The 26,070-nt window shown below is 37.0% G+C and overlaps 1 protein-coding gene across 1 annotated transcript in view; it reads right to left on the bottom strand.

Moving 5' to 3' along the window:
- Window positions 1-2,586: 2,586 nt before the first annotated feature.
- Window positions 2,587-26,070, bottom strand: part of TTC6 (tetratricopeptide repeat domain 6) — a 205,674-nt gene continuing 182,190 nt past the window's right edge. Inside the window, exons 27-32 of the mRNA XM_049611599.1 lie at window positions 22,165-22,238; window positions 15,599-15,809; window positions 12,654-12,806; window positions 11,620-11,790; window positions 3,759-3,984; window positions 2,587-3,306 (exon numbers count right to left, since the gene is read on the bottom strand). Coding sequence (XP_049467556.1) covers window positions 3,170-3,306; window positions 3,759-3,984; window positions 11,620-11,790; window positions 12,654-12,806; window positions 15,599-15,809; window positions 22,165-22,238 — 972 coding nt within the window. The 3' untranslated portion in view covers window positions 2,587-3,169. The remainder of the gene's footprint in view (window positions 3,307-3,758; window positions 3,985-11,619; window positions 11,791-12,653; window positions 12,807-15,598; window positions 15,810-22,164; window positions 22,239-26,070) is intronic.

The raw sequence follows: 26,070 nt of genomic DNA on the forward strand, positions 1-26,070 counted from the left end.
CAGTAAAAGTTGTGAGTGTATGTGCACGTGCACATGTATTGTGAATAAGTTAAACCTGATCACTAAGTCCCATGATGGTGGGAGATATAGGCTCCATTCATCCGCTGAAGAAGTCAACGTCACTCAAGCTAAAAAGAAAAAGACGGAATCCAGACATGTCCTTCCTCTTCCCTTGGGGTCCTTCATGTATGATTTAGCTCTCATGGCTTTCTGGAAGGCACTTTCTCCTTTGGTCTCCATCCTGCCTCTATCCTGCTGTGTCTCCTTCACCTGCCTTTATCTTCAGAGCAGACAGACTCACGCGGAGTCAGAGTGGAGCACATACAGGACAGGGCAAACCTCTCTCTGCAGAGAACTGATCAATTTTCATAAGTCCAGTTTTCATCTGGTGATGACAAAATGTCCTCAGTTCATTAACATGAGGATGCCAGGAGATGAAAGGAATGAAGGGGTGGAACCTCTCTGTCAGTCTCCCCACCCCAGCCCCACCTTATATGCCACACAGAGTTAGGTCTTAACTCCTTCTTCTGGCTCCTTTATCTAGCACCAAAGATTTTTCATGTCTGACCACACGACCGGGTTTTCCTCCCACCATTTCCTCACAAAGACTCTGCTCCAGCCACTCTTCAAACATGCTTTGTTTTCCCACTTCTGTCCCTGTCCTGACATTCAGTCTGTATTGAGGGCCTAACAGTTCAACACCTCTGCCCATGCATGGGCACTTACCCCTGCTCAGGATCCAGCTTCAGTGCCTCTTCCTTGGTGATGCTGCCTTAGATTCATTCCTGCAGAAGCCAAACCTGAGACCAGGATTTGAGGGCCAGGGGGTTATTTAGGAGGAGGTTCCAGGAAGCTGGTGTCAGGAGGAGAGAGTGAGGCAAGGGTGAGGAAAGCCCACAAAGGGTATGTTATTGAGGAGGCTATATGGTGGGCAACTGGTGGAGGTGGGGGGAGAGTTTAAGCCGATTGAAGTCAGGGAGAGGTGCCCACCTAACATCAAGGAGGCTGAAGTGTTTATCCTCCACCTTCCATCTGTCAATGCTGAAGGCTGCTCCTAGTGACATGAACTCCCTTCCAGTTCTGACCTGGCCTGTGTGTGATCTGAGAGAAATGCCTCAGGTGGAAAGTGTAGGTGTGTGCAGTAGGACGCTGCCAGTGTGCACAGAAACTGGGTGCCGAGGGGATCTGGACAGGGGGACATGTGGCATTTTGACAAGTTAGACATGATTCCATTATGCTAGGATGGCCTTTGGTTTGTATCATTCCTGCTTCATGTTGTAAGTATTTGTGTGCAATCAGAAAAATATATATATTAAATGACTAATTGCCTTAGCCTGGGTTACCCCAGAAAGCAGATCCAGAGGCAAATGCTCCTGTGGTCTGACTCTATCAAAAAGTGCAAACCCAGAAAAGTAGGAGCAGTGACGAGAGGGAGTGAGGCAGGGAAGACAGAAGTGCCAATACGAGGTATGTTTTAAAGCTGGCTGCCACGAGCGTCCTCCAGGAGGCTGTATACACCACTGAGTGTCTCGAGACATGCCACCAAGAGAAGGAAGGGAGAACAATCTATCGACTAGTTCCTTTCTCCCAGCATCAGAGGTGTATTTGACAGGGACTCAGGCCCCTGCACATCCACGGTACAGCTGGGTGAGCACTGGCCGATCCCATGGCAATCCAACACCTCAGCACTAACAGAGATGCCCCAGGGCAGTGGGCGAAGCAGGAGGCAAGGGGCTCTCTGTGGGTGCAGGAGGTTGGTCTGAACTCATCGAGGGTCTGGGCTGGATGGGACAAAATATCTGGAGACAAATGAAGGCAAGAGATCCAAAGTGGTTTACTAAAATGTGTCTGGTTCACCAACTGAAACAATTCCCTAGGGATGACCCAATCCTCACATGAGCCCACATATCATGCCTAGAAGATTATCCTGAAATAGTGTGAAGCATCCAACCCCACAGTGGCTCACATATTAAAATCAACCTTCTATTGTGAAAATCTGGTACATCAAACTAATAATAATAATAATAATAATAATAATAAAAACAAAACAAAAACCAGAAACTGAGTAGATGGAGGTATTCTTTCCAACATGCCTGATGTCTCTGAGGAGCTAGAGATGTACAAGAATGAAGTGAAGAAGAAAAACAAGTGACTGAAGCAAATGTGAATGAATCCTTGTTTTTATCAGGAAGGTAAAGGAAAGGGCTTCTCTGGTTCACTCAAGGATCCTTCAAGGACAATCTATACAGAATTTTTACCTGTTTTTTTTATATTTTTTTTAATGTTTATTTTTGAGAAAGAGACAGAGTATGAGCAGGGAGAGACAGAGAGAGAGGGAGACACAGAATCTGAAGCAGACTCCAGGCTCTGAACTCTCAGCGCAGAGCCCGACGCAGGGCTTGAACTCATGAACCGCGAGATCATGACCTAGGCCGAAGTTGGACATTCAACTGACTGAGCCATCCAGGCACTCCCTTACCTGTTTTATTTATTCTCATTAACTTCTGTGAGCCGCTAATTATACGTGTATACAAATTTTTTCTATATGTTTATGAAATTTGAATTAAAGAGGCAAAACGAACTATGTTAAAGAAACAGGAGGGCCAAAATTTTTATAGGTGCTGTCCTGGCAGGGAGATAACATGTAAAAGAGAAACATGTTTATCTGGTGGAATGATGTAAGTAGCAGGAAAAATACAGGCCTGTATAGACATTATTTAAAGGAAGAGAGAGGAAATGTACTCAATTTCTTTACAGCGATCAGCTCTGTATTTATTTTTTTTAATCTAGACACTGTTGAAAACATTATGAGTAGGTATTGATGAAAAGGTCAATGACCTTCTATAATCACAAAGTGTTATTTCAAAAGGAATTATTTTACTTTAAAAAATATCTTAGATGTTAATATTCCTTAAGAAACATTCTATTTATGTTTCCTCACCTTATGAGGAAATTCAGTTATTAGCTTTTCAAATATGCATAAAAATGATCTAGAAGCTTTATAATTAATATATAGTATAAATATATTGTTAAAATGCTTTAAAGGGTTATGTAGATAACAAAACATCATGTATACAATAATGAAGATAGTGCAACCTTTTAAACAAAGAAGTTTCGATTTCTGGAAGAAGAGCTGTGTAGACTCCTGCAGAAAACATGGTCGGTGTAATCACATCATTGGGGCATATTCTTGAAGATCAAGTGCTTGAATATAGTCAGCCACGGCTTCCTCAATCAGACCTATTCTACCACGAACTTCTGCTCTGCGATTATATATGAGAGCATCATCAGGCTTCAAAGACAGGGCTGTAAAAGAAAAAACATTTCAAGCTATGTTTTATGCTAACATTAGAAAATAGGCTCCTTTTTTAAAAATAAAAAATTTATAAGAACTTTAGTGTTATTTATTTGAAAGCATTTTTCTTCAAACGTAAGTAATTATTTAGTAAGATTAAAAATATTAAATCTTTCTAAGGAAACTAACTTGGGGAACACTGTACAATGTCTTTCTTTGAAAGGCTGCCATTGTTTATGTATGGTTTCCCTAATAATTTTCTGTATCTCAGCTTACCCATGCTTTAAGCTGTTCCATAAAGGAATCAACATTGGTAGCATTAAAGATATAATATATAAAAACATTAATTCTTATGTAAGTTTACCTACACAAATAGACCTGATGACTTTCTCCTTTTGTTGTCAAAAACTAAGCATATCAACAACCCCTGTGATCTTAGCCAAAAATTACAAAACAAAAATACCTTTACTTAGGTCTCCCTCAGCTAGTTCATACTGCTTTAAACAACAGTAGAAGTGTGCTCTGTTAAAATATACTGCAGCCCAAAAGGGACAGCTTTCAACCACATATGCAAAATCTTCTTTTGCTTCTTTGTATTTCTTCAAAATTGTATTTGCAATAGCTCGATTCATGGCAGCACATTCATTTTCTGGATCAAACTTCAAAGCCTTTGAGAAGTAGTCACTGGCCTACAAAATGTGAAGATGATGGTAATTTGAATATATTTCAATTGGAAGCTATACAGTAACTTAAAGCACTTTTGCTCTTAAGTTAAAATAAGGACATTGGCATACCAAGGGGACAGAGGAAGCATTTCATCCCAAATAGGGATGATAAAGAGGTGCATTGTCTGTAGACAATGTAAAAAACAGTAATAAAAACAGCCAAAAGTCACTTTTGTTTTTGTTATCACCATGTGTTGGCAAATCTCGATAATGTCAGTGATAAAACACTACTCCTTGCTGAGGTGAAATGCTCTACTACCAACCCCTGAAATCCCACATCCCTGTACAGCACTAGAAGGCGGCAAAATATAAATTAGAAAAGAAGGTCACAACAAGATAAAATATGTTGGAAAATTAACATTTTTCATATAAAAGCAGAGTATCTAAGAGCTACAGAGGCAAATGAATTTTAAAAATAAGGTTCTAAACCATACCATTAAGGGATAAAAACTTAGTTATACTATGACAGTTGGGAAGAAGAAAGAGAGAGGAAAAAAATCAACTTGTCAAGAAGACCAAAGACTCTAGATTATTCTCTACTCATCATCAAGCTGAAAGGAACACTTCAAAGTGTGGTCTGTAGACTGGTTTTGAGGTCTTAGTTTGAGAATCATTTGCTACAGGTCTGTAAAGAGCTTAAGTACAGAAACTAAGAGTAAACTGTCAGTAACTTCTAAAGCATTTTGACGCAGCTATGACATAAACATATTTCTAGTCACTTGTTTATATTGTCTTAGCAACATATTGATCAATAATAAATTGGAAACTTTTAAAATAGTCCTTCACCACAACTCACTTCAGATGCTGATTAGACCCCCTACTACTCAAGATAGGAGTCTCTTCTCTAATTCCATGATGGATAAAAATTTGGATCCTACTTTAAAACTTACTTCACTTAAAGGAAAAGTCATTTTTCAACGTTTTGTTTTGTTTTTTTGTTTTTTTTAATTTATTTTTGGGACAGAGAGAGACAGAGCATGAACGGGGGAGGGGCAGAGAGAGAGGGAGACACAGAATCGGAAACAGGCTCCAGGCTCCGAGCCATCAGCCCAGAGCCTGACGCGGGGCTCGAACTCACGGACCGCGAGATCGTGACCTGGCTGAAGTCGGACGCTTAACCGACTGCGCCACCCAGGCGCCCCAAGGAAAAGTCATTTTTAACAATACAGACTGTTCTCCGATTTTTTACCACTCAGTTTTTCCCAACACACCACAATCTTGCTTCTCTCTATCTCCCCCTATTTTGTGAGTTCTGCTCTTGCTGAGGCTGCAGATGTCCTCAAACCCAATGGACATTTTCTAGTTCTTTTCTTTCATGACATTTCTGTGGCATGGACACTTTTGATCTTTGCTTCCTTTGTAAAATTCCCTGCCCTTGAGACAGAATGTCTCCTTGGTTTTTCTCTTACCCCTCTAATGATTTTCTCTGTCTCCTTCGCTGAACTATGTTTCTCTGTGTATTACAGGGATTCATGAGTGAAATGAAACACTGGTAGCATGGTGTCCAGGAGCCCAGACCATGGAACCAGATTTCTAGATTCAAATCCTGGCTCTACCACTTGTTGTCACCATGTCTTTGGATGAGTAACTAAAGCTCCTTTTGCCCCCAATTTTCTCATCTGTAAAATGGAAGAAACAAATAGAACTCTACTTCCAGTGCTCAATTAGTATTGTGAGGTTCATATGTAAAGTACTGAGAATGATATTCAAAACACCAATTATTTTCTATTCAATTATTACTGATAAACCATTTTTTTTCCCAGTGTCTACAAATGGAGAGACGACGTAGCCCTAAGGCAATTCTCTGTGAACTTTGCTACCTCTGATGACTTTTAAGAGGCAATTAGATCAAGATTGTGTAACCCATCTTGTTCCTGGATGGAACTATTCTATGTGGCAGATAAGTGCAGTTTAAGGATCTACTAAAATGGTGACAGAAATGACATCCTTCTCTGAAGAGCTTAAAGAGAATTCACTCCTGAACAGAAGGCTGGACTCAACAATCATCAGAAATGAGGCAAGGAAATGACTCTAAGCAGGGCCAAGACTTTCTTCAAAAAGTAATTCAGGCTTCATTTTAGTTAACCAGTAAATAATCAATAAAGCTCACACTATTCTACATCACAAAAGCATGACTTCAATCAAGTAGGAGCAAATGCTTACTTTAAGCTACAATAAAATAATTCAGTAACACACAATAATGTACCTGTGAACAATATAACTTTCTATCATAGCTTCCAAAATATATTACTTAGAAAATAAAAGCCCATACATTTAATGAGGTTACTTGCAGTATAGGAGTAATAGTTATGAAGCAATTAAAGGTCAAAGACACCTACTGCAAAGATGGCCTTGATTTTTTAACAATTCATCTAATGCCATAATATCTGCAATTAAAAAGCAGATCTAGTTACTTTTTAAGTTACCCATACTTCATGATGTATGTACGTAGCTCATCCAAATGTGATTTAAAATGATTAAGTCACTAACTAATGATAAAAGAAGCCAAAACATATAATACACACACACACACACACACACACACACGTGTGTATATATATATATATATACATATATACACACATATATGTGTATACATATATATGCACATATATATTAAGTCTCTAGAGATTATTTGATCTGTTGAAGGATCCTTTTTCCTGCCCCTAAATCTTCCTTTCAGTATAGTTAGAAACAAAGTTTGAGGAGGTGGGGAGGAGGAAATAGAAGCCACTTTCTCCACAAAAAGGCTTCAAGCATACTAAAATAGCTGCATAATTACTGTCAAAGTCTGCTTAACTCTGGAGAGGGTGTGCTCTGTGAAGCCTAAGTATCCAGCATATCAGGAAAGAGGACAAAATACATTTTAAATGAAATATTCACTCAGCTAATGAGTCCCTAGTGCCAGGAAAACAGAGCCATACTTAAAAAAAAAAAATCAAGGATCAAATACACCTTAAATCTAACTAGTTTCATCCTAGTTATTAAAGGCAAGTTTAGAAGATTGGAATCTCCCTCCTGTGTGGATCTTAAACATTTATGGGAACAGAAAACTGACCTGGTCATTTTATTTATCTTTATCTCACTAACTAACTCCACAATGCAGGGAAACATTGCTAGGACCCAGACAGAGATGGTCTAAGATTGATGAAGTTTAAGGCAACTGACCTTGGCTTATCAACCTGGGAAACATTAGCCTCCCAGCTGTCCATTGAGGTCTGAGCTACAACAATCTCATTCACACCTCATAGAATTATATCTTCAATAATTCTCTGTCCCAGCATTTAGCTTCACTACTGAGGTCAATGAATCTCATCACAGGGCTTGGTGTCCAGGGTCATGATCTAACTTGGGAAAAAATAAGACCTAAATAAACCAAGGCAATGGCAGTAGAACAGAATGGAGGGCACATATCTGAGGGAAAAAAAAATCAAGAAGCAAAACTGACAGGATTAGATAACTGATGGATGAAAGAAGTTAGGAAGAGAAAGATACGGTTGATGCTGATGTCTCTACTCAGGTGACCTGATGGAAGATGACATCTTGAACTGAGAGAGGATCTATATGAAGAAGAGCTCGACAAGAGGTAGGGGATAGCGAGATCAATCCAGTTTGGGCTCTAATGTACTTGGAAAATATCCAGTTTTAGCAACTGGTGATATATATGAGTTAGGAGCTCATGATCTGAGCTGAAATCAAAAATCGGATGCTTCCCTGACTGAGCCACCCTGCCACCCACTTCCACAACCCTTTTATTCAAGGCTCTGTCTCTGCTGCTGTGACAGTGTTCTTGCCAAAATCATCAGTGACTTCCTCCATCCTCCTCTTTCTTGACCTCTCCCAGCAGCATTTGCCACAGGACACTTTTCCCTTCTTAAAGCCCATTATTCTCGAGGTATTATAATCTCCTACTTTTCTTCTCATCATCCTAGCCGGGTGCTCCCTTCTCAGTCTACTTTCTGGTATCTCCTCTCTGCTTCGCTCTTAAACACTGGTGCTACCACAGGGCTCACTCCTCAAACCCCTCTCTCCAGCTATACTACCTGCCCAGGCGATCTCATCTCATATAGTCCCACATATATGCTTATACTGATATAATGCTTATGTGAGACTGCACTAGATGTTTGTCACTACTAATATTTTTCTTGTTTATTTTCTATTTCTCCCTCCAGTAAAAAGTAAGCTACATCAGAAAAGAAGCCTTCCTGATCTTGCTCAGCTCTGTATCCTCAGGGTTATTATTAATGCCTCACACATGGCAGGTACATCATAAGTATACGGAGATTGAAGAGATGAAGAGCTAGTGGAATCAGAAAATATTTGCTGAACTTTTCCAGCAAAATAAAGAGAAGAACGATAGCTTTTGGTATATAAAGATGCCCCACAGGTCATTTTATTCAGGGATACGGAGGCAGTCTTGGATGTCAGAGGAGAACACTGAGGCTATAGTTCTCAGAAAATACAAGCAATAAAAACAAGTTTTTAAAATGAGTACATCATCTTAGAAGGTAAGGGTTGTGGAAAGTTCTAAGAAACACAGAGCTTGTAGTGGAAGCCTTCCTAGACCAGGTAGGCTTAGAGAGGACATTTTGCAGTCTTTTGCCATAGCATCAAGGCAAGCAGAACTTAGAAAGTTACCATGGCCCATCACCCTGCTTCCCACAAGAGGCTCTGCTGTTAGTCCAGGAAAAAGATGTATCTTGTTCAAATGTGAGTTAACAGAGAAGCAATTTGCCTGTCTTCATTGTAAAAGCCAAGGATGAAAAGTAATAGCTTAATTTTTGGAAAGATTATAAAAACTCAGTAGAAAAAAAAAGTATTGTTACAATGTAGAGAAAAATTATAATGTAACATTTCAAAACGAACTAGAAAAAAATGCTAAGGGAGCAATTGTGTTTAAGAAAAAAATAAACAAATACTGAAGGATATCAGAAAAGACATGGTTAGGAAGGCATGACATAGAAATCAGATGAAAAAAAAAAAATTAAAGTCCACGGGGGATAACAGAGATGTCAGAAAACACAGGAAATATTTAGAAGAGAAATGTGAAAAAAGCAAAGAAATGCAACAGAAATTAAGAAATTAAAAAACATAAGAAAAAATAATTGATATATAGAAGTCAGAGGGCATCTTATATATAATAATTGACATTCATTCCAATGAAGAGAATAATGAAACAAAAAAAGTTTTACACTGAATTCAACAAAACTCTTCTGAAATCTGCATCTTGAAAATGCATACTGCATACTTTGACTCCAAATCATCAACTCTGAGACGTACCTTGGTAGAACCTTTTACTTAAAAACAATAACAAACGAACAAAAAACTTTGGTTGTCATGACAAAACGAAGTCACCAATAGAAGAACAAAAATCACGTTTGCATCAGGCTTTTTGACAACAACATATAACACCAGAAAATAGTGAAATACTTAAAACATTCAAGGAAAGAACAGTGAGTCAGGACCTTAAACCCAGACATGCTACCTTAAGTTGTAAAAGCTGCAGGCAAACAGCTATGAACATTAAAAAATTCAAGGAATATTGTTCTCATGAGCCCTTTCTCGGGACTCTGCTAGAGGACCAATTTCAGGCAACTAAGAAATTAGCAGTTGGGAGGGAAACTTTGGCAAAAAGCCTGGTAATGACAACTGAGTATGCTTAACTAGAGAACAGAGGCTAAAATGTGAAATAAGGGTAACAAAATAGTGTGCAAATATTAACCCCTCTGGCAGTGGAGGAATAACGAAACTCTCAACAAAATGGGAGAATAGAGAGACACAGTGGAAAACTGGCACAAGCTGATACCATAAGCTTGAACATATTTAAGAATAAAAATAGACACTTTTTTTAAAAAAAGAATACTATTAACTAAAATCAACTAATAGATGAGAGGGAGGATTAAAGGAAGAAGAGATTAAATGGTAATCTTGTTGTTCATAGTAGAGAAACTGGAGAAATAAGAAACTAAGAGTATAGAAATATGTTTATAAAGGTAATCACTAAAGCAAAACTGAAAACCTTCCTAAATATCAGAAAACGTTTCAAAAAATTAAATAAAGCAGACTACAGAATAAAATATTTTAAATGCAGCACACAAAAATATGACATAAAATAACAGAAGATCAAACATACTGACCATGGCAAAATGTAAATGGACTTAACCCATCTATGAAAAGCCACATATTTTCAAATTGCCATCTAAAGCAAAATCTAACTGCTGTATAAAAGAGATGCAAACCTAAAATAAAGGATTCTAAACATTGAAAATAAGAGGAAGGGCAAAGGAATATCGGGCAAAAAGCAAACCAAATGAAATCAGAGGTCACAATCTTCATATCAGATAAAAGCAAATTTATTCCAAAGAGCTAAAAGAAACAGAAGGGCATTTGTAATGCACTCACAATGCATATGTAATGTGTATGACTATCTGTACATAAAATAATAATGTAGCAGCAATATTTATAAAGCAGAAATTATAAGAGATGTAAAGAAAACTACAGAGGGCCACACTAATTTTAAGATACTTAAATAAACCTTTCTCGGTCCAACATGAACCAAATGAAAAACAAGTATGGATGTAGGCTAAATTAAAAACGTAATTTATAAGGTATATTTTATATGGATATTTTAAACTATATATCCTTATAGCATAAATTGTTTTTAGAAAAGGCCCCTGGAGTATTTAAGTTGCCATATACTAGACCACATTAAAACTCAATAAACTCTAAAATTAGAAAATATAAAAGTCCTTCTACCTAGACATTTTAACTGCCTTGTTAATTTATTATTCAGTCAAAGGGGAAATAAAATTTCAGGTGTAACATTTTAGGAAAACAAACAAACAAAAACATTGCAGACTGAAATACATAGGAAACTGCTAAAAGCAGTACTAGGGAAATGGCCTCACCTTGACAACTCACCACAATATAAAATAAAGGGTGACAATAGATGAATTGAACTTCTGACTCAAAGACAGACAAAGAACAAAGATAAACTGAAGATAAAGAACAAAAGAGAGAATATAAATAAAAAATTAAAGTTGAGTTTGAATTATGTAAATATCAGAATAATTTGAATTATGTAAATATCATCTAATAACCCAACATTTTCATTTCAGAGACTCTGAATTACAGTCCAAAAAGATTAAGATGTCATAAAACCACAACTAACATCTTTATCTCCTTACTCCCGGTCAAGTGCTCACGTGACTGAAGTTTAGGAAAGGTAGCAATTAAGACAAGTTAGATAATCACGTCATGAAAAAAGAGTCTCAGAGGAAGTCTGAGATTTGGCTAAGTGGAGTCAAAGAGAGGATTCCAGGACAGAAGCTGGCAACAATGGATAGCCAGGCAATGGCCCATGCTTGGGGAAGTCCAGAACAATGTTTACTGGACAAGTATCGAATGGTTGATGATAATGACAAGAATAAACCCATAGAGATGTAAACATTTAATAAATAATTACAAACATTCTTATGAAAGAGAACTTAAAAAAAAAGAGCTAATGAATGATTAGCCTGTTATGTAAGGTTGCATTTTGAAACTATATATAACAAAGCATTTAGTGTCTAAAAGGCAATGTTAAGGAAAACTCCTTACCTGGGAAAACTGCCTGTGGTGAAAATAGATATTTCCTGCATTGAAGTAAGCCAGTGAATACGTAGGATTTAGGGAAATTGCTGCTTGATAGTCTTTCATTGCATTCTGTTGTTGACCCATAAACTCGTGAATCACACCACGATTTGTTAAGAATTCTGCTGTAGTATTGATCTGCAATATAATAGTATGAGTATTTAGCATCTGGGAATAGTGTTTATCTCCAATTTCAAGTCTAAAAATGAATGTTATGAAATCTACTTGTGGGAAACTAGTAATTTTATAGTGCAGGTGAAACCCATTAGAGCAAATATTTTGAGAAATGACAGGGTATGAAGTTGATTCAAAGTCAACCCTTTGTTGATTTGGTTGCAATAAAACAAATAATCTTAGTGCTTTACTCAGTTCCTTTCCAAAAGATAGACACAGTGGTAGTGGGCGGGGCGGGGGGGGGGCGAGGGGGAGGTTATCTGTTAAGCTGGAGAAGAAATTAAATAGTTAATGTGTTTATTTGTCCTAGGTAGCAGCCATTATCTTTCAGTTCTTTCCTTTTTCTCATCTCAAAGATTACAAAATCTGCCCATTTCTACAGAAACAGAATCCAAACTCCAGAAGAAAAGAGAAAGATTTTTCTGTCACTGTATACAAAACCTAAGATTTTTATTTGCCATTTCACTACAGAAGGATTTTGGAATTTATATTGTTCTTTCTTTAGTTCCTTTGAACCCAGAACCTTATTTTATTTTTTGCATTTATTTTTTATTACAAACTAATATTTATGTCCCATGAAACTATAAATTGCATTTACTGACAAGAGTCAACATTTGTCATGAGTTTGTATTTTGTATTTTAAATGTTATTTACGTTATAAAATTGACAAACCATGATAACTCTTTAGGATTCTTCTGGAAAAAGAAAACACACAAATATCATTTTCCCTATAAGTTACTTTAAAAAGTAACCAAGAAGTTACATAACCCTATTTATTAATGGTGCTAATTTATGCCAATGATAATATAATCTAAGTGCATTTTTACCTTTATGGCAGCATTAATGTCTTGAATTGCAGCAAAATTATCACCCATCTGAAGAGAGACCACAGCTCTTCCTTCATAGGCTAAGTAGCATTTTGGATCAACTTCTGTGGCAACGGTAAAGTGATTCCAAGCTTTCTGGAATTTTCCTTGGGCCTAAAATAAGGTTTCATTTACATGAAGTTAGAAATTGTCTATAACATGACAAGTTAGAAATTGTCTATAATGTGACAAATGTTTATGGTTCTAACTTAATCAGTTAAAGCCTTTAGTAAGGGCCAATTTATATTGTGCTAAATCCAAGATATTAAAAAAAAAAAAGAAGTAGATTGTACTGTGAGTGCACTCAATTGACTAAATTACCTCTGAGTATTCATACTAACATTTTAATTAATTAAAATAAATCTACTTGTCAGAGTCATCTCTTATGCCAATCTTGGAGAACACTAATGCTTCTGACAATCACCACCATGAGGTTTACTTGAGCTCCATACACACACAGGTAGGGATTGTATTTATTCCTTGGCATTGAATCTCCAGCTATACATAACATATACATAATGAAAATAACAAAATAAATGTGTTGAGAATAAACTAATAGCGTAAAACCTATTTTGACAGATTTTACCAGCATCTAGAATTTTAGAATCACTATACATATTTCATGGAAAAATGCATTCAAATCTACCAAGTATCTGTTCATACAAACCTTAGCACCAACTGGAAAATAAGAACAAAGGTTAGGAGAGGGGTGCTGTTAACTGAAAGATGTCCAAGTATTTCCAAGGGAAGACCAGCTAGCAACTAAATACCTCATCACCGTAAGGCAGTGAGCTGATAAATTCATGGAGGTCCAGAGTCTGTCCTTTATTCTCATAGGTTAAAAACCCACCTTGCCAGAAGCTGCCTCACATACACCAAACTGAGCCCAGTGACTCTTACATAAAACTAATATTTTAACTATACACTGTTCTTTAACCAGCAAATCTTCTACCTCTGCACAAATTATGTGAAAATCAACACTGTCATGACAAATTCATTTGAGAAACAAGAATAAGAATATTAAGCTGCAGACAGCCTCACAATAGGATATCTGTCATCTGTTTCTGACATCTGTTTTGGCTAACTTCTATATCGCTAGTGCTAGGCACACAGTAGAGAAATCTGTCTTTGTTGAACAAATGGTTACTCTTTCCCCTGAGCAGAAATTGGATGAACCTCTGTAACTCTTCTAAGTCCTTCCTTTCCTGACTCAATCCTTCCTCATACTGATGTTTCTCAATCTTCTTTCAGGTTGATATATACAAAGTGAGATCTTCATAAACAAAACTCTGATGTCTCTGCTTTGGTTAATTATATTAGCATTTTTAACTGGCCTGAAAGGCCTTCACCTCCAGTCATTTTCCAATTCTCTAGCCTTGTCCTACAACACTCTCTTCTTCCCGTAACATTCCATCCACTTGGGCCCTCTGTTTTTTCACAAGACTTTCTAATGGGTTGTTCACTGTGTCTTAGCCCCAATTCTTAACTCTGACTGACTACTAGTCTTTCACACTCCCTTTAATTGTTAATTTCTCAAAAAGCCCTCCCTTACCCCTTCAACAAATCTAAGTTCACTTGTTATAAGTTGTCCTAAAACACATCTTTTTCCTTTGTTGCACTTATCATAAGTATAATTGAATAATTATTCACATGATTGCTTGATACTCATCTCTCTAGTAGGCAGTAAACTCTAAAAGAAGAACCAAGTATATTTGGTTTACTGCATATCACTAGGCCTAGAGTAATTCTTATCCTATATTAGGTGCTCAGTAAAATGCCTTTTGAATGCAATGCATGACAATGTTAACACATTTCATTGGATTGCAATCAGCTCTAGCAGCTTTGGAAGTCATCCTGTCTCTTCAAACTGACTTTGCAAATTTCTACTGTGATCCAATAATGGCTAATTTTATGTTTAAGTCTCAGAGAGCAATCTTATTTTCCTTATTATAAGTTCTTGGGCACACTTCACTATAGCTGCCAATCTTAACAATCAACTCCAATGTTATTAATATTATTAGATCAGCCAAACTCATTTATTTTCAAATTAAAAAAAAATCAACTGTAATTGCAGATTATTAATAAGAATTTCTGCAAATTACAATATTTTGAACATGTTTGTTGTCCATTATCTAAAATTTTGAATATTGAAAAAAGATTTTAAAAAAGAGAAGAAAATTTTAATTACTCAGTTCCTCTTCATGGAATATAAAGCACACTTAGCACTTTATTCCAAGGATGTCGCTACATATTTTATTAGTGCAAATAGGTTCGTGAGTGCATGGGTCAGGTCAGTGTGTTCCAGAAACCACTCAGAGACCTGTGTAGTGACACAGAGAGTAATACTTTCCCACCTTGCTGAAAGGACAAACACCTAGTCTCTTGCCTGCCCAGTAAGTTCTCACTCACTGCCATTTGGAAGATGACCTGAATCCCTGTACAGTGTTTATCTGACCCATTGTATGGCTAAAGTCAACTTCAAAACTCTCACCCATTGCTTATTCTCTCTAGCTTTTCATTAATTCAACAGGACAATAGCTCTGGGGTCCAATACAGGTTAGTGAAACAAATGTTAGCCAGGTTTGTTATATGTGAAACCCATCAGGCAAATTTCAAAAGATGTAAGTGTGGGGGTAAGGTAAGGCAGGGCACAGGTGTTAAGGAACCTCAGGTTTGAAGGGTCATCACCTCACTATGCACCAGGCCCCTGGGTGTGGTCCCCAGGCAGCCTCCCTGTGACTAATAAACCCTCGCTTCTCACTGCTGCTCTAACCTTAAGGGAAAGGTAAAATGTACATAACCAAGGAAATAACATGTATCCTAATCACCAGTAAAGGGCCAAATATATTCTTCTCCTTTTTCCAAAAGGAATTTTTATGAACTAATATGTTATTATAGAATACTACCTGTAAATTATAGCCTAAACTAATTCTGGCTTTTGTGTATGTTGGATTAATGCGCAACACTTTAAGAAAGTCCTTCTGTGCTCGTTTGGTAGCTCCATCATGGCCGTATTCCATGTAAGAATTTCCCCGTCCAACATAAGCATCCAGAAAACATGGATCAATTTTAAGAGCCCAGGTGAAGAAATCAACAGCTTCTTCAAACTCCTTATTTCTGAAAATAAATGAAAATATTGATGCTTTCTGATGAATTTTCTAAGTGCTTTTCTGTATATAATTTACCCATGAAGATTTGCATTGACGCTTATAAAAAAAATTTTTCATTTTTATTATCCATCATAGGAAGTGAGTACATGAGTTCATATGACCTAAGGAAGACTGACAGGGTCTTTGAAGTTTTTGGTGAAAGGAAAAAGGCAGAATATGTTGGGATGATATTCTAAAGTTCTTTTTTCAGAACTATACAAGTATGAATGGCATTCCCGAACTTGTTTTTAACAGCTATCAGTGACCAGTACAGAAAAACATGCACTATTAATGATGAAAATACACTATTTAAATCAGATTAAAATAAATGTATTTATGTATTTCACGTTTCCTTATACAATGAAAGGAACCAAATTTTTATCACATGGCAGGCCTATATCAGATCTTCTATAAAGGGAAATGCTTTCTTTATGACACCAGGAAAGGAGAAAAGAAAAAAAAAGTGAAATGCGTTCAATTTATTAACTTGTGAACACATGTGAATAAATGATAACTCTATCTCTCGTCCCTAATTATTCTCTTGTGGTAGGATGAGAGCTAGTAAAATAATCAAATATTTGTTCGTGGGCAGATATAGTCACTTTTCCATCATATATGCATATCTAATAATTATATTCAGTCTCTAGAATGAGGGAGCTAACACTGAGTAACTTCTTACCTACCACGTACTGTCCTAATTGCATTACCTATGCTATTTCACTTAATGCCTCCAACAATTCTTAAGCTAGTTATAATTTTCTACATTTTGTAGATGAAAAGAAAATGGCTCAGAAAAGTCTGTGCGCAGTAAATAGCATAGTGACGTTCAACAGTGTACAATATCTAGGATTCAGACTTGGGTAAACCATAACCTCAAACGTCACACTTTTTCATGTGGTCATCTCTGCTCACATTCTTTGCTTTAAATCTACCTGCTGTTGGTGCACAAGATCTGATATCTCAACAGTGTAGTCAGAAGAAAGCTCAGACCTAAACCTGAATGTGTAAATTAATATTAATTTTTCAAAATTGTTCTGAAGAGCAAATGAGCACGTGTGAAAACCACTGAGCAAAGAAACCCTCAATAAAGATGGCCATCTTTCTCCCAGCCTCTTCTTCATTACTTCTCAAAACGGTCTCAAAATTTAACAAGATGCACCACTACTTTACTAATTTTTCCTTCATAAAATACATGGAGCCCAGGGAAACTATTCTAGAGACTGTCATCTCCTAGATATTACTCAGGAATATCTCTTTATAGTGTTCCCCAAACTTCAGCCCCTCCTTTGTGACAGCTGCCCTATGTTCTACCTACGCTATCATTTACTGAACATTTTTCTTTAGGCCAAATCACTGTTTTTTACTTAACTCAATTTATTTTTTTTTAATGTTTATTTTTGAGAGAGAGAGAGAGACAGCATGAGTGGGGTAGGGGCAGAGAGAGAGGAAGACACAATGTGAAGCAGGCTGTAGGCTCCGAGCTGTCAGCACAGAGCCTGACTCACAAACTCACAAACTCACTCAAACTCACAAACTGTGAGATCATGACCTGAGCCAAAGTCAGACGCTTAACCGACTGAGCCGCCCAGGCACCCCTTAACTCAATTTATTTTAAAAGACAACTTAATTTCAATCCCATAAGTAGAAAATTAATATTTCATACCATAAATAGAAAGCAACTGTAAAAATAAATAGCTATTGGAGTTGGATACTATGGTCTGTAGAAAACTGAACCTGAGTTCTATTACAAAGTGTTGGAAAGTTGTTAAGACTAGATTTTGGCTGAGACTTTCCCCTTGATGTATTCAAAAGGTTTGAGAAAGAATTCAGTTTGAGGCTGAAAAGCAATTCAGTTTCTCACAACGTGATTCAATATTGTTTAATGCCTAAGCCATGAAGAATAATTGTGGTACTTAGGATATTTGCTGCATGTTTTGGCAAACACTCCCCAAACATGGGGCATCAGGTGTTCTGTCAGAAGATCATACAAGAATCAACAGTGAAATACCAGGAAGCTAGCTAGTCCTTCCTTCTAGTATAGGCAGGCAAAAGTGAACATTCACATACATGAGTCAGTTGGTACCCACTGAGTTCTCTCTGTGGATTGTTACTAAGAAAACACAGGTTCACTTCCCTCAGTAGTTTACAGTGAAATTGTGCTTCTCTCCTGATTACTGGCACTATTGGAAAGGTAAAAGTTCACTGAATATAGGGTAACAATGCCTGAGGCTGCAGTCTCACTGCTTACAGGAATCATTCTAAAAGTGGATAATGCATTCTGTTTTCCTTTGTACCTCTCAATCCCCTTGACCTATTTTGCCCATTCCCCATCCCTGTCCTTTCTGGAAACCACCAATTTGTTTTCTGTAGTTAGGAGTCTGTTTCTGTTTTTGTTTGTTTGCTCATTTGTTTTGTTTTTTAACTTCCACATTTGTCATTCTCTGCCTGATCTATTCGACTTAGCATAACACCCTCTAGGTCCATCTATGTTGTTGCAAATGGCATTCTTTTTTATGGCTGAGTAATTCCAGTGTGTGTGTGTGTGTGTGTGTGTGTGTGTGTGTGTGTACCACATATTCTTTATCCATTCATCTATTGAAGGGCATTTGGGTTACCTCCATATCTTGGTTATTGTAAATATGCTTCAATAAACATAGGGCTGCACAGATCTTTTCAAATTAATGTTTTTGTTTTCTTTGGGTAAAGTAATGGAATCACTGGATCATATGGTATTTCTATTTTTAATTTTTTAAGGAAATTCCTTAATGTTTTCCACACTGGTTGCACCAATTTACATTCTAAACAGTGCACCATGAGGGTTCCCTTTTGTCCACATCCTCGCCAACACTTGTTATTTCTTGTCTTTTTGGTACTAGCCATTCTGACTGGTGTGAGGTAATCTCTCATTGTGGTTTTGAGTTGCATGTCCCTGATGATAAGTGATGTTGAACATCTTTTCATGTACCCTTTGGCATCTGTATGTTTTCTTTGGAAAAATATCTATGCAAGTTCCCTATTTTTGATCTAATTATTTGGGGGAGGGAGGGGTTGGCGTTGAGTTGTATAAATTCTTTATATATATTAGATATTAACCCCTTATCAGATATTTCTTTTGAGAGAGAGAGAGAGAGAGCATGAGCTGGGGAGGGGCAGAGAGAGAGAGAGAGAGAATCTCAAGCAGGCTCTGCACTGTCAGCACAGAGCCTAACTAGGGGCTTGAACCCACAAACTGTGAGAGTATACCTGAACAGAAATCAAAAGTCAGATGCCTAACTAACTGAGCTACCCAGGTGTCCCTAAACTAACAAATTTTAAAAGAAAAAATGAGGCAATAAATCAAAGCTATTTTTCTATACCTATCTAGTTACCAGCCCTAAAGTTTAATGAGCACCTAGTCTATTCAGGCTAAGTAAATAATTATTAAAGCTTAAAGCTGGAAAGGAACTTTGAAAGACACCTCGCAAGTTCTTCAAAGCTGACAATGACTAAAAATTAAGTCCAGAGGAGGTGGACAGTGCCAAAACCAGAGACTTCCCAGAGACAGAAAAAGAAATGACACAGATACCACTATAGACATAGCAATTTCATTTTTCTGAAGATGTGAATATCACACAATATCCTAGATTGAAGCTCTTGTTAAATAATCACATGTAGTTAAACAATTGGGAAACAATAGTAAACAACTGGTAGAGTATCTATGTTATATCAGGATACATATTAATCAAGACATAAATTGTTAAGCATCAATTACAAATATATATAAAAGTATATTAAATTAGTTTTTCTAAAATAAAATGTGCTTTTATAAATTTAAAAATAACGTGATCACTGGGGAAGATGCATGATTTTCATTACAATGTCCATAACTATGGACCATGTGCTGAGTGTGCAGGTGAGGCCACAGACACAAAGGTCCACTGCATTTTCAAATTAATCACATACGTGACCAGATGTGCACTACTGAGTTGTACAAATAAATCATAAATACCTCCCCAAACTAAAGAATGTGGTTTGCAGAGTCCAGGATTCAAAAACATTTTATGCAAATGTAAGAATAGGAAAATAAATGTGCCTGAGTAAAAAGTGGATAGGATATATAATTCTGAGTAAATCAGGCTTTCTCTGTGCCATTTTTTTTTTAATCTGAAGGTGGCTTTCTCAAAGAGATCTAAAAATTAACTCTACCATAACACTCTTAGTGACCAAATTGGACAACAAGTAGGATATTCAGCCTAAGGAATGTTGTCTCCTAGCAACGACAAGAGTGAGAGCCAGAGATATACAAAGGCATACTTCAAAAGTCTGCAACCCCATGAGTTCAAAGATCAAAGTCCTAAAATTTAAAGATTTATTCCTTTTTCTTTTTTTTGAATTTTCCAAATGAAAAAACTTTTACTTTCCCCGCTAGAAGACATCAATAATGAATCTCAATACTTAGAAACCATGCTGCTGTGGTAAAAGTATGTTATGGCATACCTTGAAAAGCAAAAATACGTTTCCTGAAATAAATACAACCAATCACTAAACATTCCTTATTGCCAAATTCAGTAAAACTGAAACCACATGGAATTGGGACTGTTGAGTTATCAGGGCTTTACTGTTGATTTAAATTCTACTTTTATTAAAGGACAATAGAGATTCCAGTCGGCTGATGAAAGTTGGGTTATTTGGAATTGCAAAGCAGTATCAGCTTAAGGAGGCTCTACCATATAGACTCAGTGATTACATTTCATAAAAGAGATCGGGGACTGACAGAGAGAGAACTTTACTGTCTCTAATAGTTGCTAAACATAGGAATGAGGTTAGGAAAAATTTTGGAGTCTTTTTTTTTTTAATTTTAAGAGAATACAATGACCTCAGACATTTTTGGTCTGCACTCACCCACCAAAACAAACACATCAGTCATCACTAGTCCATCTCTCTTTAAGAATGACAATTACCTAAAGAGATGGGTTATGCAAAGGTTGCTGGATTAACACAGACAGTGGTGTGACTATGTTTTGCTGTCTATAGAAAAATAAATGCTTTTTAACTCAGTGATGCCTTTCACAAGTACCAGTTATTAGATTACTATATTTGTTAAAAAAAAAAAAAAGTCTTACTCTCACAGGGAAATGTAGCTGTACTACCTATGTCCTAAAGGGAAAAACAGAATGTTGATTTCCTAAATAATTCAAACTGTATTCTATTCTCTAAATTGGATATTTACACAGCTTAGTCTACATAATTTATGAATATCCTAATTTCCCTTCCAATTAATTGCTATTGTTTCATGAAAAATAATGCTGTAAACTATTACTTACTCAAATACATTTTATTCCACATTAAAATCTTCATGTGTGAACCTCTATGCTTTTAAAAGCAAAATGACCAGAAATTAATTTTTAGATGCTAAATGTATATGTAGAAACACTATAGTTAACAAAATATATCTACTCTAATACTATCTAAGTTTTTTTCAGTGTTTATTTATTTTTTAGAGAGAGAAAGACAGAGAGTGTGAGTGGGGTAGGGGCAGAGAGAGAGGGAAACACAGAATCTGAAACAGGCTCCAGGCTCCGAGCTGTTAGCTCAGAGCCCTATGGGGTCTCAAACTCACAAACCGTGAGATCATGACCTGAGCCGAAGTCAGACACTTAACTGATTAAGCCACCCAGGTACCCCCAATACTATCTAAGTTATTAACTGATCACCATCTGTATTTTAGCCTACGCAACTGCTCTTTTCTCCCCTTCTATAACTTACTTATTTTTATAATATCCCCAGAAACAGGTAACAATGTTTTAGTAATATGGGTTTTTTTTTTTTTGCAGATTTTATTGTATTTTGTGGATATTTACTGGTATTATTGTAATTGGTTTTAGATTTAGAACTATGTTTTCTAAATGCAAAATATTCTTGAAAATGTATTACTTTTTGAAATCACCCTCTCTTCCAAGAAACATGCTTTTTAAAAGCTAGTTCCATTTTATGAACAAAATTAATTAATTTGATTTGATTTTTAGCTATTTCAAGCTATGCATGATTTTATTACTTGGTTATTACCAAGGTCCTGTCCTGGGGTGTAGCAGGTGGGTACCGCAATGCCATGATACAGGTATTTTCTTGCAGACTTGGCTAAATCACTTATTGGAAGGTAGAAGGGTGCTAATGACACATTCAGGTGTGCCCCCCACTACTTTATAGGGAGTCTTTGTGTCTCTCCCCATTTTTGTACTCTGTTACTTCCACAACATTTTCCTCTGTTTCTTCTATTCTTCTATCATTACCATAAATTTGTTGGTCCTACCTGCTTTCATGTCAACATACATTGCACTCCGTACCTGTGATGGCACATGGCAGTGGCTTGACAAAGGCTCACATTAGTCTTGCTTATCAGCGCAGCTTGTTTAAAATCCTGAAACAGTTTTACAGGGCTTTGTTAATTTTGCAACATGATCTTCTGTGCTTTCTTAAACTTCTTTCTAACTTTGATTCTACCATGAACATACTTAACACAAGCATTAAAAATATACATCTTCCTGAAACTTTTTTTTTTTCCTTTTAGTATCACAGCTAGTGAGAATCGATGGAGCAGAGGAAACCCATAACTGAAAACTCACTCGGAATCTTATGCTACTAGTCTCCACTTTCCTTGTGGTTTTGCCCTGATGTGTGTAAGGAGATATTTCATTCGCTTTCTTTTAATTGTTTTTTGTTTTTGTTTTTGTTTTCTGAGTGCACATCACCAGAAACATCCTCATCTAGATAGAAAGAGAAATTCACTTGGAGACAAGCTTTGGCAATACATGTCCATAAGACAAGCAGATACTCAGGCCCAGTTAAAGCATATAACTGGGCCTTTCATGTGGATTAGCTAAGGCTACTCCTACCTTTGGAATCCACACTTCTGGGAAGGAGTGTATCATTTTGTCCAGGAATCCTAGAAGCCTCCTGAGAGGGAGCAATGTAAACTCTAACCCCACGATTTTGAGTTAGAGAAGTCAGCTAGGATAGACCTGAATGACCCTGGGGAAGAGGTTGTTAAGAGAATTAAAAGTGCTAAATCTGATGCTGTGGCCCTAACGTTGTCCTCTAGTAGGTGCTGGAGATGGACTAAGCTTAACAGATCGTCTCCCTGTCCTTCTCTGTTCCCCCTTTTCTATCTCCTTCCCATCTTTCTTCCACAAACCTTCCAGGGCTGTGCCAGAGGGAGGAAGCTGGCTGTCTTTTGAGGATAGAATGAGTTTTCTGCAAATACTGGGGTGAAAGATGGAGTAGTGGGGTCAAATGAGCATTCTGCGATCCTACTGGGGGAGGAAGGTATTAGTCACCGAGACCAACCCGCGAATGTGGACTCCCCACTTAGATTCCTGAAGTAAATTTTGATACCAAATGGAAATATTTGGGAGAAAATAAGAAAGTCATTGTCTAATCAAATATAATCTAATCAAATATGCTGGTAGCTAACTCCTCTAGAAGGATCATTTGGCTAAAATAGAGGCAAATTTGTTAAGTGTGAGATTTGTTTAAATGTTCCTATTAATTTGAGGAGTTGTGGGGAGTGATCATAAACCTAAAAGGTTGAGAATACCAATTTCCGTTTTGTAATCAGATAAAATTTATAAATGTCAACCTGACTTTATATATATAACCATTATTACACTATATGGTAATTAGACATTAATGATCAGCAATAGACATAAATGATGACTGTTAGCATTACTCAAAATAAAGCTATCAGCATTTTTATTATTTTTCTCATCTGCATTAATTTTTTCTTTAATATGGAGATCATAAATAACAAACCACAACAACTCATTTTTCACAAAGCAAAGTCCCAACTCTCATTCCCTCCACTGATTCGAGTTTATTTGTAAAGACCTTCACCCACACTGTCTTGCTTTCTGTGTCAGAGGGTGGACTGGGACCTCATTCGTTCCTGTCTCTTCTGGATACCTGCTCCATCATAGTCCTGCTGTTTTCTGTATCTTTAATCTTTGCCTCACTGCCCCACCCTAACGTGCCTTCCCTCAATCCTCCCACTATCAAACTACGCATGCCCTGTCATTCTAGTTCTTGTCCTTGAAAGAACATCTCCTTGAAAGCATGGTCAACACCAATGGCTGCCATGTCTCCACATTCCCTCAACTTCTACTTGTTGTTTAATAAGGCCAATTTGAGGGGTGCCTGTGTGGCTTAGTTGGTTGAGTGTCCAACTTCAGCTCAGGTCATGATCTCATTGTTCGTGAGGTCAAGCCCCGTGTTGGGCTCTGTGCTGACAGCTCAGAGCCCGAAGCCTGCTTCAGATTCTGTGTCTCCCTCTCTCTCTGCCTTACTCTGCTCGTTCTCTGTCTCTCTCTCTTAAATATACATAATAAACATTAAAAAAATTAAGAAAAAAATAAGGCCAATTTTATTTTGTAATTTGTAAACTGCCTCTAAAGACATTTGTTGTTTATTTATTTTTAGTCTTATCAAAGCAACCCGTGTATACAGTGTATAGGGTCTAATAAAACTAAAAAGCTTACAGTGACCTTCTGTTCCCCCTCTCCTTACTTGATTCCCACTCCCCAGAGGCAATTCTTTTTACAACTTGCTGTTTTTTGTTTTGCTATTTACCTTCCAATTTCTAAATAACATGAGTATCCTATCAGGTTTAACTTCCACCAGAGGATAATACTTAGCTATCTTACACCATCGCTCCATGCACCTCACACCTCCTGCCACCATCCCATATACCTATGGCCATGCATTTGCTGGTTTCAGTCTCTGTTTTACTTCACTCAAGTGTAGGAACCTTGGCTACTCATTTATTTTTAAGTTTGAGGTATTAAAATCTTGAGTAGTAGTTTGGGGTGCCATGAACAACTCTTTTCCACTATCTTGAACTTTGTGGAATTATATATTTTTTATTCCTTTACTGTCTTCCTGGTAGGTTTTCAAGAGGACAAAGGGATAAACAAATGTTCTTAATCCAACCAGCTTAACTATTAACTTCCTAAACAATGCCAGTCTAAATGCTGCATTCTACTTCCTGGTCAACGTGTTCTTATGAAGGTCATACAACTTTCAATTAACTAATAAGTTTTCAGTACTCATCCTACTTAACCTCACTATTAATCAATTACTCCCACTAAAAAATTTTCCCTGGGCAGTTTTAAGACTGTTTCTCTTGCTTGTTTTATTTAGCCATCTTAATATTAAAAGTCATATACTTTCACTGGGTTTTTTTCAACTTGCATTTTTTAATTTAGTTTTTAAATTAATTTTTTTACTTTACATGAAGAAAAAACTTTTTTCTTGTTTTTACTTTTAATTAGTGGCTGCAGGGCATGCTTTCTTCCTAGACTTTTACCTATTTATATCATTTAAAGTATATTTCTTATAGCCAGAATATAGTTGGGGCTTTTTAAAAATTCCAATCTGATATTCTCATTATTTTAATTGGCACATTTTGCCCATTTCCATTTAATGTAATATGTGATATGATTAGATTCAGGTCTATGATTTTATTATTTGTTTTCTGCTGGTTTTCTCTGTTTTCTGTCCCTTTGTTTTCCCTTTCTAGACTTATTTTGATTTATTTTAAGTTTTTAAACATTGGGTTTTAATTAATCTATGGTCTTTTTTGCTAAGGAGGCCACATTTGGGCAGAAACTGAAATGAAGGCAAGATAGGCACCACAGACAGATCAGTGGGAAGAGTGTTCGTGCTTGCTTAGGGAATAGCTTGTGTGAGGGCTCTGAGGCAGGAAGGGAGCCTGCCATTTCCAAGCAAAAGCAAAAGGCCAGAGTGGAGTGACTTGCGTGAAGAAAAGAAGAGCATTTGACCATGAAGGCAGATCAATGGGCAACAGTCAGACCATGTAGGGTCTTGGCTGGCCATAGTCAAGGATTCATATTTTATGCTCAATGTGATGGGAAGCCATTGGAAGGTTGTGAACAAAGGAATAACTTGATCTTCTTTATGTTTTTAAGAGGTCTCTCTGGTTGCTGTGTGAAGAACAGCATGTAGAGGAACAAGAGCAAAAGCAGAAAGGCAATTAAGAAGCGACTACAGGAGTCCAGGGAAGAGATGGCAAAGGCCTGAATTGGGAGGACAGCAGTGGCAAAAATGAGAAGTGATGAATTCAAAATATGCTTCGACAGTAGAGCTGATTGGACTTGCTCATGAGTTAGATGTGGGGTAAAGAAAGAGAAGGGTCCAGAATGATTCCCCTGAGACCATGAGGTCCTCAAGAACTGGAA

This window comes from Panthera uncia (genome assembly GCF_023721935.1).
Source record: "Panthera uncia isolate 11264 chromosome B3 unlocalized genomic scaffold, Puncia_PCG_1.0 HiC_scaffold_1, whole genome shotgun sequence".
NCBI lineage: Eukaryota > Metazoa > Chordata > Mammalia > Carnivora > Felidae > Panthera > Panthera uncia.